The 13432-nt window shown below is 40.0% G+C and overlaps 1 protein-coding gene and 1 pseudogene across 1 annotated transcript in view; one reads left to right on the forward strand and one right to left on the reverse strand.

Moving 5' to 3' along the window:
• Positions 1–13432, reverse strand: part of SNTB1 (syntrophin, beta 1 (dystrophin-associated protein A1, 59kDa, basic component 1)) — a 361887-nt gene continuing 348455 nt past the window's right edge. The window contains exon 7 of the mRNA XM_006830679.1: positions 1–93. Coding sequence (XP_006830742.1) covers positions 1–93 — 93 coding nt within the window. The remainder of the gene's footprint in view (positions 94–13432) is intronic.
• On the forward strand, positions 7170–7955 carry LOC102812428 (annotated as a pseudogene).

The raw sequence follows: 13432 nt of genomic DNA on the forward strand, positions 1-13432 counted from the left end.
TTAAGCCACCAAGCCTAGTCTTGTAATCTTAGCCGACAGGAAGGAATGAATGATGAAAACAATCGGTTTGGGGCAGGAATGAAGGTCCAGTTGCTGAAATTAAAATAGAAGAAAGAATGAGAAAATTCAAATGAGTGCTTGATAAGGAACAGTGATTTACAATCAAACACTAAAAACATGAAGTGCGTTTAAGTGTTAACGAGCGACTATGTTTTAAAATCCCTGCTCACCATTGAGATAAAGGAATCATCTGTGAATTTATTCTTTACATTTCCTACAACTTCTTACATAAATAATTTCATTGCAATTGATATAAACCAATATCATAAATGAAGTCCTGGTGTGGTGCTGTGGGCTAATGCGACAGACTCCAAAGCCGTTTGAACTGCAAGGTCAGTGGTTCAAGTTCACCAGTTGCTCCTCAGAAACCCTATACAGGGTCGCTATGGGTCAGACCCGACTCGACGGCACTTAAGAACAAAAATATCTTAAATGAGGTCCTGATGGGGTGCTATAGGGTAAGCACTGGCCTGCTAACTGCAAGGTCGGCAGTTCAAACCTATCAGCCGCTCATTGGAAACCCTATACAGGGTAGCTGTATATCAGAACCCACTCAACAGCATTTAACAATAACGTCAAAAAATAACAGTCGTACTGTTCTTTACCATCTAAATCATTTCTTTTGGTACTACGAAAGTGATACTATGATGGGACTGCAAGAGCATGTTGTTGTTAAGTGCCGTCGAGTCAATTCCGACCCACAGTGACCCTAACGGAGGAGCAGCTGATGAGCTTGAACCACTGACCTTGCAGTTCAAACGGCTTTGCAGTGTGGTGCATTAACCCACAGTGCCACACCAGGACACTGTCCTAAATTTTACAATTAAAGATTAGGACTGAGTCCTGGTTTCTGACACGTTTCGTAGCTGTATGATCTTGGACGTGTCACTTAAAATTGTTTTCAGTCACAGGGTAGTTAGCATATAGGAGCTCAGTGTCTGACCATACCTTGCAAGCTGTAAGCCAGAAGCAGACATTAAGCACAGTGTTCCCACTGTCCTCTGTCCCTGAACTGTAAGCATGCATGTCGCATCTTTGTTAAGGCAGCCACGAAAGTCTTATCCTTCTGTCTGTGTTCTTAAACCCCACAAATGCGAGGGGGCTTCAGAAAGTTCTTGGGAGAATTCCATCACCTTGTAGTTTCATTTTTTCCCATAAACTTTTTTTTTTCAACTTTTTATGGTGAATTGAGTGAAGGTTTACAGAGCAGATCATCAGTTTTATATTCAACAATTCATACACGTTGCTTCATCACGTGGTTGCAATCCCCTCCATGCACAAACAGTTAACGGTATTTACCTGGATTCACTATTGCATTCCTCCCTGTGTTTCCCATGACCTTCCATGACCTTTCTGAAGCCCTCTCATACACGACCAGAGCATGAGATGCCTTCGGAAATTGAATTTTACCATCAGAACTAATTCAGGAGAAGTGGAGGAGTTGTTCGCAATTCTCTGCTGCTATCCTCAATTCTATTCTGATGATGACACCATTGGGCAATACAGTATCATACAGTATATGATAACCCAAAATCACCCACTGCCATCGAGTTGACTCTGACCCGTAATGACCCTATATAGAGTTTTTGAGGCTGCAAATCTTTATAGGAACAGAAACCTCCCCTTTCTCCTACTGGTGGGTTTGAACTGCTGGCCCTATGGTTAGCAGCCCAATGCATATAACTCACTATGGTGGCACCATTTGCAGCGTGTGGACTTGTATCAGTAGATACAAGAGCCCTGGTGGTGAAAATCATTAGGGATTTGCTACTAAATGAGATGTTTGGTGCTCCAAACCCTTCCAATCACTGAAGGAGAAAAATGCACAATCTGCTTCCAAAAAGATTCCAGCCACGAAAAGCCTATGGGGCAGTTCTAGTTTGTCACGTGGGTCCCTATGAGTCTGCATGAACTCTACAGCCACCACCACCAACCACCAAAATGAAGGTTTAAAACCAACTAGGTTCAGTACTAAATATTTTTTGTGTATGAATTTTCACAAAATCCTATAAGGTAGCTATGTTAATTTTTTTTTTTTTCTTTTAACTTAAACACTTTTTGAGATGGTAGATCTTACAGCAAATAGAAAGTGTGGACTCAAACACAAGCCTATATCTAATGCCAAGGCCAAGGCACTTGACCGTATCATTCACTGTAGTTCACTAACGCAGAAGGGAACATTGGATTTCATTAACACAGTGTAATTTTGGAAGTTACCTTAAAGATACTCACTTCACAATGCTTAGAGGATGCTGAGTTTCTCTTAAAGGGCTATGATATAATTTGGGAATGGGTAAGGGTGCTAGTTATGAAATGTTAACTAATTTGTTACTTATTTACTACTCTAAACACTGGAGTCCTGGTGAGGCGCTGTAAGATAAGCACTAGACCACAAGGTCAGTGGTTCACTCAACAGTTGCTTCTTGGAAAACCTTTACAGGGTCACTAAGAACTGGAACTGACTTGATAGCACTTAACAACAACAACCATAACAAACAGAATGACCTATCAGTCCCTTTATTGTACAGAGAGGGAATTCCAGATCCAAAGAAATGAAGGAACTTACCCAGGAAAGTGGGTGAGTTAGTTACAAACTCAGAAGTCACTTGATACTTGGTTTATTGTTTTTCCTACTGCTCATCTCTGCTCCTTTAGATAAATACTGGGGGCACTGTGTGTGAAATGAAGGCGCCCCTGTGGCATGGTGGGTTAAATGTTGGGCTGCTAGCCCAAAAGCTGCTCTGCAGAAGAAAGCGGAGGCTGTCTGCTTCGGAAAGATTTACAGCCTTGAATGCCCTATGGAGGGGGGGAGGGGGGTGCAGTTCAATTCTGTCCCTTACGGTTTCTATGACTTGGACTTCACAACAGTGCATTGGGAGTCTGAAACTGACCTTCTCAATCTAGTGTACTTGCAGTGAAAAAAAATCAGACCCTCCTAAATTTCCCAATTCAGGTAATAATTACTGGTTGCTGTTGTTGTTATGTGCCGTGGAGTTGGTTCCAACTCATAGCGACCCTGTACAGGGTTTCCACGGCTGTAAATCTTTATGGGAGCAGAAAGCCTCATCTTTTTCCCATGGAACAGCTGGTAGTTTCGAACTGATGACCCTGCAGATAGCATCCTGATTCATAACCACTACGCTACCAGAGTTCCTTATAATTAATTACTGGTAGCACTGCTGAAATGTAAACATAAATGATTTTCTTCGGGGGCAAAAATAGCCTTGAATTTGTAAGCCCAGAGTAAATATAGCACTGATGTTTGCTCATTTCTCCTTTGCTATGGAGTTGTCCCTCACCTTTAGAGAAAAGTACGCAGTTGTGTGATTGATACAGCAACAACTAAGCTGGAAGTATTCTTAGTATAATGTCCCCTAAAGTCACTTCATCTACAAACTGTGCTTTAGGCTGAACTCTCATTCAAACAAGCAAAAAAATCGTATAAAATTCCGTGGATGTGTTTTAAAGGCTAAAAACTGCCTGGCTGGAGATAATTTTGAGAAACTGACTACAGACTACCTGTCAACACAGGGAAGGAGACCTGGCGGAGTGGTGTGTTCATCATTTGGCTGCTAACCAAAAGGTCAGCAGTTCAAGCCCACCAGTCAATCCTTGGGAGAAAGATCAAGTTCTTTGTTCCCATAAAGATTTATCATTTTGGAAACCCCAGGGAGCAGTTCCTACTCTGTCCAGTAGGGGCACTATGAATCGGAATCGACTCAATGACAGTGATGGTGAATCAACACAGGAAGTCAATTTCATCATCCCTACTGTGACACTCATGCTAAGACCTCTCGCACTGGTGTTAGCTGACTCAACAAGATCAAGAAGAGAAGTGCTTGGCAGTCCACTAACAGTTAAGTGCATGACTACTACTAGCTGAGAAGGTTGGTGGTTCAAACCCAACAAGAGGGACCTGAGAAGGAAGATCTAACAATCTGTGTTGGAAAGGAGCAGTGTTTGTCTGCATACGAGGGGTCTCCATGAGCTGAAGTTAACTAGGTGGAAAGCTACAGCAACAAAAACGTTCTCTTATTAATTGTTGTGCTTAACAACCTATGATATGCAGATTGGACAGCCTTGCTTGCTGAAAGCAAAGAGGATTTAAAATACTGATGGAGATCAAAGACTACAGCCTTCGGTATGGATTGCACCTCAATGTAGAGAAACCCAAAATCCTCACCATTGGACCAATAAATAGCATCAAAATAAATGGAGAAAAGATTGAAGTTGTCATAAAGACTTCGGTTTGCTCGGATCAACCATCAACACTCATAGAAGCAGCAGTCAAGAAATCAAATGACATATTGCATTAGGTAAAACTGCTGCACAAGACCTCTGTAAAGTGTTGAAGAGCAAAGACTAAGGTGTGCCTGACCCAAGCCATGGCATTTTCAATAACCTCATATGCATGTGAAAGTTAGACAATAAATAAGGAAGACCATAGAAGAATTGATGCATTTGAGTTATGGTGTTGGAGGAGAATATTCAAAGTACCATGGACTGCCAAAAGAGCAAACTAGTCTGTGTTGGAAGAAGTACAGACAGAATGCTCCTTGGAAGCCAGGATGGCCAGACTTCATCTCTCATACTTCAGACATACTGTTAGGAGGGACCAATCCCTGGAGAAGGACATCATGCTTGGTAAAGTGAGGGTTGGAGAAAAAGAGGAAGCCCTCAATGAGATGGATTTGGCACAGTATAGCAGCTATGGGTTCAAGCTAGCAGCAATTATGAGGATGGCACGGAACTGGATGGTGTTTTGTTCTGTTGTATAGAGAGTCAATGTGGGTTGGAACTGACTCAACAGCATCTAACAACAATAACAACACTGCTAAAAACAACAAAAGAAAAATAAAAACCCCAAACCAGTTGCCACTGAGTCACTCGCAGTGCAGGGACAGCCATGTGTTTCAGGGTAGAACTGTGCTGCACAGAGTTTCCAATGGCTGAGAGCTTTTAGAAGAAGACTTACTTCCGAGGTGCCACTGGATGGTCCCACTGCCAAATTTTCAGTTAGTAGGGGAGCATGTTAACCATTTCTGCCATTCAGGGATGTCAGACCCTTTCTAGGTAACCCTACACAGTTATAAGAGAATTGCTAATAAAATCCCACAGAAGCAATGACAAATGACAATGGAGAGAATGGGGTGGGAGAGGAAGGATTAGAGAAATTAAATGACAATTCCTGGACTTTTCTAAAATTGAGACTTATCTCTGTGCTTTCTATATTCCCCTATCCCTCTTTTCCAACCACTTGCCTGTCAACGTGACATACTGTGTTGGCTTGTGTGTTGCTGTGATCCCGAAAGCTCTGCCACCATTATTTTAAATACCAGCAGCGTGACCCATGGTGGACAGGTTTCAGAATAAGCCAGACTAGAAAGGAGAGGCAGACTACGCCTGAATGTTTAGCCACTGAAAATCATGAATAGCAGGAAAATATTGTCAGATATAGTGCCAGAAGATGAGCCACTCAGTTTGGAAGACACTCAGAATACAACTGGGAAGAGCTGTCTCCTCAGAGTAGAGCTCATTGTGATGAAGTGAATAGTGTAAAACTTTGGGGACTTCCATTTGCTGATGGGGCACAACTCAAAATAAGGTGAAACAGCTGTAAGCATCCACTAATAATCAGAACATGCAATGTACATCTAGGAAAGTTGGAAGTTGTCAAAAATGAAATGGAATGCATAAAGATGAATATTCTAGGCATTAGGCTGAAGTGGACTGCTATTGGCCATTTTTAATCAGATAATCTATGGTTTACTATGCTGGGAATGACAAATGTTATTGCATTCATCATCAAAAAGAACATTTCAAGATCTATTTTCAAGTATAGCACTGTGACAGGATCATATTCATAAGCCTACAATGAAGACTAGTTAATACCACTATTACTCAAATTTACACACCAACCAGTAAAATGATGACATTGCATAATTCTACCAATTTATTCAGTCTGAAATTTATCAAACATGCACTCAAGATGTATTGCCAATTACTGGTGATTGGAATGCAAAGGTTGGAAACAAAAGGGATCAGTAGTTGGAACATATGGTATTCGTAATAGAAATGATTTTTGAGATTACATGATAGGGGTCAGGGTCAGACTGTGGAAGAGATCATCAACTGCTCATTTGCAAGTTCAGGATGAAGCTGAAGAAAATTAAAACAAGTCCAAGAAAGCCAAAATACAGCCTTGAATTTAGAGATCATCTCAAGAACAGAATTGATGCATTAGACACTAATGACTGCAAACCAGAAGAGTTGAGGGATGACATCAAGAACATAATACAGGAAGAAAGCAAATGGTCATTAAAAAGACAGGGGGAAAAAAGACCAACATGGATGTGAGAAGAAACTCTGAAACTTGCTCCCCAGCATAGAGATGCTAAAGCAAATGGAAGAAATGATGAAGTAAAAGAGCTGAACAAGAAATTTCAAAGGGAAACTCGATAAGAAAATTAAAGTATTATAATGAAATGTGCAAAGACCTGGAGTTAGAAAACCAAAAGTGAAGGACACGCTCAGCATTTCTCAAAATGAAATAACAAAAATTTCAAGCCTCAGGTTTCAATATTGACAGATACTATGGATAATATCTATAGAATAAGCATGGGACTAGGAACCAAAAGGTCAGTGCTTTAAACCCACCAGCTGCTCCTAGGAAGCCATATACATAGTCACTATGAGTCAGAACTGACTTGATGCCACTTAACAACAAGTGGGCAAAAAATATTAAGTGATGCAGGAAGTATCAAAAGTAGATGGAAGGAATACACAGTCACTAGACCAGAAAGAATTGGTTGATGCTCAGTCATATCAAGAGGTAGCATATGCTCAAGAACCAATGGTGCCCCCCACCCCAGACGCCTGGATGACCCTCCTGTGGAGGCTTCTGGCTGCCAGCCCACAGGCCCCCTGCCGCCTGCAGCTTCGAGCTGCCTTTGGGCTGGTGGCGGGCGTGACTTGTGTCTTCAGGTGTGAAGGGTGGTTTCATAGCCGAGGGCACAAAAGGGGACGCCAGAGTCTCCAGGCCACTGCCTTTACTTTCTCTTCGTCATCACAAACGCAGTCCTCCTTGGAGATGCCCCGTGGCCGGTGTGATGAGTGCCAACGAGGACCAGCAGATGGAACTAGAAGCTTTGCATTCTATTTATGAAGGAGATGAAAGTTTCCAGGAATTAAGTCCAGTTTCATTTCAATACCGTGAACAGACAACAAATACACAGCGCACATGGTTGGTGGTGGTTATGTACCAGTTCCAACTCATAGCGACCCTGTACAAGATTTCCAAGGCTGTAAATCTGTACCGGAGCAGAAAGCCTCATTTTTCTCCTGTGGAACAGCTGGCAGTTTCGAACTCTCAGCTTAAGGTTCACAGCCCGATTCGTAACCACTACGCTACCAGAGCTCATTTCAATACAAGATAGGTGAAAATGGTGACCCCAAAGCCTTCTTAATTGAGATTTCCTGGACAGAAACATATCCCCACACACCTCCAATTATATCTATAAATGTTTGTTTTTTTAATAACACCATATCATTAGCTGTAAAGCAAAGTATATTTGCCAAGTTCCAGGAAGTAGTTGAAGTTAATCTTGGAACGGTTATTTGACTGTTACTTGAATATGCCAAGGACAATAAGTAACAGTTCATGTAGAACCACCATACCCTTAATTCTACAACATCCATAAGCAGTATCATCTCAGTTGAAACTCCTACTGCAGCCCCATCAAGTAAGAAAAAAGACAAAAAAAGAACAAGTTTCAAAAGCCCAGAAACGTAAACTGGCAAATAAAACAGATCACAAAGGGGAAGGTCCTCGAGGATGGAACTGGGTTGATGTGGTTAAGCATTTAAGCAAATCTGATTCTAAAGATGATGAATAACACTTGGAATCTGAGACAAGGAAAGTGCATCCTTCACAAAAGTAAATGGGGTTCAATATCTACCATCACAGTGTTCTGGTATTGAGGTGGCTTTTTATAAAACACAATTTTTTGTATGTTTCTTATATTTAAAATGTAAGCTAAAACTTCATGAAGAGATCTGATTATATGAAATTATCTTCACAAACTTGCCTTAAATAAAAGGTGAAAATGTTCTGTTTAGTTTACTTTGCAAAACCTGTTAAGCATTGTAAATGGACCAATATGGGGACAAATAAATAATCAGTGTTAGTTTCTATGATCTTATTCTAGTGGATATGGTAAAGGAGTGTGAAACCCTTTTCAAACCCACATCCCAGTGAAGCCAAATACTGAGTGAACAATATTAGTTGGCAGCATGAACCATATTAATAGACTTCGCATCTAAAGTAAAGCCATCTCTTCTTTCTCTTAATTACTGAAGCATAAATGCCTCCAAGAAATTTAAATACAAGTATTTGGACTTTATGCATAATACTCTTTGTAATTCCTTTGTATTTTCCAAGGGTGAACTGCTTCCTTTCAATAAATGAGTATCTGTTTATACTTTTCTCTATTTTGGTGAAGGTGTTCAGTCATGAGAGCTTTGAATAGTATGTGAAACAGGAGAAGATTAAACAAACAGCAACAAAAATCTGCCAAATACATAAGAAAACATTTTAAATGGAAGTGCTGACTCTTTTGAGACATTTCTCTTTGCTGCATATATGATGAAGTAAAAGATGTCTTATTATTTAAATTTTTTATTGTTGGAAACACTTTTAATAAATTCCTATTTATTTGCTATTGTGTGTTTTTAGTTGTTTTATAATTGAGACCTAGATGGTTTAACATAAAACACATTAAAATTTTCTTTTCATAGTATGTTTTCAAGTACATGACCATATTTCTGAATCTGAACACCTTTGTCATAATAAATATTTTAAGACTTACAATTGCTGAATTATAGTACATGCTTTCCTTTTAAAAATCATTAATTGAGTAAATTATTGGTGTCGTTTTATCATATTAGGAAAATTATTGATCTTTATGCATAATTTACAAGGATTCTGTATATACCTCCCAACTTTAAAAACACTTAGAATTATTGATGTGGTATCAGGAAGGGTAAAAATGTTAGTTTCTTCAACTATACTTTGAAATTTTAACCTGAATTTTTAAAGGATAATTAACTTCCAGAGAAGATACACTAGCATAGCAGGAATTTTTGAATTGTATGTGTGATTTTTAATAGATAACATTGGCTTCAGTTAAAACTTTTGAATGATAAAGTAAGTAAAATTACAATGAAGGAGTCTAATTTCATTTGCAAAAGCTGAATTATACTTAGCTTCTTGAATTAATATGATTATTGTTGTTGTCAAGTGCTGTCGAGTTGGTTCCGACCCATAGCAACCCTGTATAGGGTTTCCGAGGAACAGCTGGTGAGTTTGAACCGCGGACCCTACAGCTCAAACGGCTTTGCAGTCTGATGCATTAACCCACAGCGCCACACCAGGACTCCTAGAAACATTTATTTCAGAACCACTGGAATATGCCTGCTTTTATTTTGGAGTTGTGTGTTTGTGGCTTTTTGTTGTTGGTGGTGTTGTGGTGGATTTGTTTTCTTGTATATTTTTTATTTCTTTTAAAAGTAATCAAAATTGTTAGATCTACTCGTGAAGACTCTGAAATCTTTCAGACTTCTGGGGGTTGTCGGTTACAAAGAATGCTAGTTACATGCCAATGAACTATTTTTACTCTTTTTATATAAAGTGTACAAACTTCTGGGGGTGAAGTGTGGCATTGGTTCTTCTTAGTGCCTTGTCTAATACACTTGCACATTCTCATCAACATTGTCATCATCTGTTTAATACTCCCAGTAGATTTTCTCAAAGTCTGTTTTTTTTCAAAATTGGGTGGAATGAAAAACTTAATAAGCAATAAAGCCAGAGTTGCACACACACACACACAAGCACACACACACAGAATCAATGGTGTTGAAGGAAGAAGTCCAAACTGAAGGCACTGGCGATAAACAAGTCTCCTGGAGTTGATGGCATACAAATTGAAGTGTTTCAAGAAACTGATGCAGCGCTGGAGGTACTCACACATCTATGCTAAGAAATTTGGAAGGCAGTGATATGGCCAACCAATTGTAAGAGATCCACATTGGTGCCCATTCTAAAGAACAGTGACACAATGGAATGTGAAGATCATTGAACAATATCCTTATTATCACCTGCATGTAAAATTTCACTGAAGATAATTCAGAAACAGTTGTAGCAATACATTGACAAAGAGCTGCTAGAAATCCAAGCCAGACTCAGAAGAGTACATGGAACTAGAGATATCATTGCTGACACCAGATGGATCTTGGCTGATTGAGGAAGGTATCAGAAAGATATTTACTTGTGCTTTACTGACAATGCAAAGGCATTTGACTTGTGTGGATCATAACAAACAATGGATAACATTGCGAAGAATGAGTATTCCAGAATACTTAATTGTGCACATTGTTTGCACACAACAAGGGGACACTGAATGGTTTAAAATCAGGAAAGGTGTGTGTCAGACCTATATACTATATACAACATACTTATTCAATCAATATGCTGAGGAAATAAGAAACTGGATCATATGAAGAAAAACGTGACATCAGGATTGGAGGAAGACTCATTAACAACCTGCAATATGCAGATGATACAACCTTGCTTGCTGAAAGTGAAGAGGACTTAAAACATTTACTGATAAAGATCAAAGAACACAGCCTTTGGTATGGATTATAGCTCAATGTCAAGAAAACAAAAATCCTCACCAGTGGACCAATAAACAACATTCTTATCAATGGAGAAAAGATTGAAGTTGTCAAGGACTTCATTCTGCTTGGATCAACTATCAACACTCGCGGAAGCAGCAGTCAAGAGATCAGACGACGTATTGCATTGGGCAAATCTGCTGCACAGGAACTTTTTAAAGTATTGAAGAGCAGAGATGTCAGCTTGAGGACTAAGGTGCGCCTGACCCAGGCCATGGTGTTTTCAATAGCCTCATATGGATGCGAAAGCTGGACAGTGAATAAGTAAGACTATAGAAGAATTGATGCTTTTGAATTATGATGTTGGAGGAGAATATTGAAAGTACCATGGATTGCCAAAAGAACAAACAGATCTGTGTTGGGGGAAGTACAGCCAGAGTGCTCCTTGGAGGCCAAGGTGGCCAAACTTTGTCTCTAATACTTTGGACATATTGTCAGGAGGGACCAGTCACTGGAGAAGGATATCATGATTGGTAAGGTGGAGGGTCAGAGAAAAAGAGGAAGACCCAAGCGAGATGGATTGGCCAGGTGGCAGCATCGATGGCTCAAGCGTGGCAATGAGAGTGAGGTTGGCCCAGGATTGGGCAGTGTTTTGTTCTGCTGTGCATAAGGTCACTATGAGTCGGTACAGCAATGTGGGTAAAATATTGAATGATGCAGGGAGCATCTAAAGAAGCTGAGAGGTTTACAAAAAATCACTGTAAAAAAAAAAAAATAAAAAAAGGTCAGAGGTCAATGTTCAACCATTTCAAGAAGTCGCATATGATTAAGAATAAATGATACTAAAAGAAAAAGTCCAAGATGCATTGAAAGCATCAGAGGAAAACAAGGCTCCAGGAATTAGGGGAATACCAATTAAGATATTCCAATAAACGGATCCAATGTTGTAAGTACTTACAACTCTGTATCAAGAAATTTGGAAACCAGTTACCTGGCCTACCAACTAGGAGAGATTCAGCTTATGACCATTTCAAAGAAAGGTTAACTCTACTGAAGGTGGACATTATTGAGAAATGCCGTATGTAAGTAAAATTTTACTGAAGATAATTCAAAAATGGTTGCAGCAGTACATTGACAGGGAGCTGCCAAAAATTCAAGCCAGATTTAGAAGAGGGCACAGAAGGAAAGATACCACTGCTGATGCCACATGGATCTTGGTGAAGAGTAGAGAATATCAGAAAAATGGTTACTTTTTTTCTTTTTGTTTTTTGAGTAGGTAAAGCCGTTGGACTTTGTGGAGCACAACAAATTAAGGATAGCATTGCAAAAGAATGGGAATTCCAGAACACATAATTGTGCTCCTGAAGAACCTCCACAAAGATAGGAAGGTTGTTTGAATAATGGAAAACTGTTTCGCTTAAAATGAGGTGTGCATTGGGGTTGTAGCCTTTCACCATATTTACTTAATCTATATGCTGAACAAATAATCCAAGAAGCTGGACTATATGAAGAAGGAAGCGGTACCAGGATAAGAAGAAACTCAGTAACAGAGATTTACAGAGGACACAACTTTGCTAAAAACAAAGAGCCGCCCAGTATTTACAGAGGAAGATGAAAAACTACAGCTTTCTTTATGGATTACATCTCCATGCAAAGAAAACCAATCCCTGCACTACTGGACATACAGGCAGCATTATGATACAAGGTGAAAAGACTGAAGATGTCAAAGATTTTATTTTACCCGAATCCAGACCTATAGAAGTGGCAACCAAGAAATCAAACAAGTACATTTGGGCGTACCTGCTCCAAAAGACCTCTTCCAGGTATTAAAGAGAGAAGATGTCACTTTGAGAATGAGAAGGTGCGCCTGACCTAAGCCATAGTTATGTTCACCTCATGTGCATGTGAAAGCTGGGCAATGAATAAGGAAGATTGGAGAGGAATTGATGCAATTGAGTTACGGTGTTGGTGAAGAACACTGAATACGCCATGGACTACCAGAAGGAAGAACGAATTTGCCTTGGAAGAAGTATTGTCAGAATGCTCCTTAGAAGCAAGTATGCTGAGACTTTGTCTCACTGGCTTTAGACAAATCATCAGAATGGATCAGTCCCTGGAGAGAGTCACTGTTCTTGGTACGGTAGAGGGTCGGGGTGAAAGAGGATGACCCTCAATGGGATGGACTGACGCAGTGGCTTCAGCCATGGTTCAAAGAGAACAATAATTGTGAAGATACTGCAGGACGGGCCAGTGTTCTGTGGACACAGGGGTCTATGAGTCAAAACGGACTCCATGGCACCTAACAGAAACAATAAGAATGCTTCCTAGAAAGCAGAAAAATGTGCAGTTCTCACCTTTTGGCAAAATGGAATCAATGTAATTTCCTATTCTGATAGGCAGTGGTGATGACAGGAAACTGTGAATTTAAACAGATGGACTATTTGCATTGATACAATAACTATCCATAGTTCCTTACCATGTGTACCAGTTACCACGCAGTAGGCTCTGACTCATGACACCCCATGTGTGTCAGAGTAAAACTGTGCTCCATAAAGTTTTCAATGGCTGGTGTTCGGAAGTACATCACCAGGCCTTTCTTCTGAGGTACCTCTGAGTGGGCTTAAAGCTCCAACCTTTCAGTTGGCAGCCACCCAGGGATGCCCAAATATTACTGTAGGCTGTGAACTGGCTAATTTTGCTG

This window comes from Chrysochloris asiatica, unplaced genomic scaffold (genome assembly GCF_000296735.1).
Source record: "Chrysochloris asiatica unplaced genomic scaffold, ChrAsi1.0 scaffold00001, whole genome shotgun sequence".
Lineage (NCBI taxonomy): Eukaryota > Metazoa > Chordata > Mammalia > Afrosoricida > Chrysochloridae > Chrysochloris > Chrysochloris asiatica.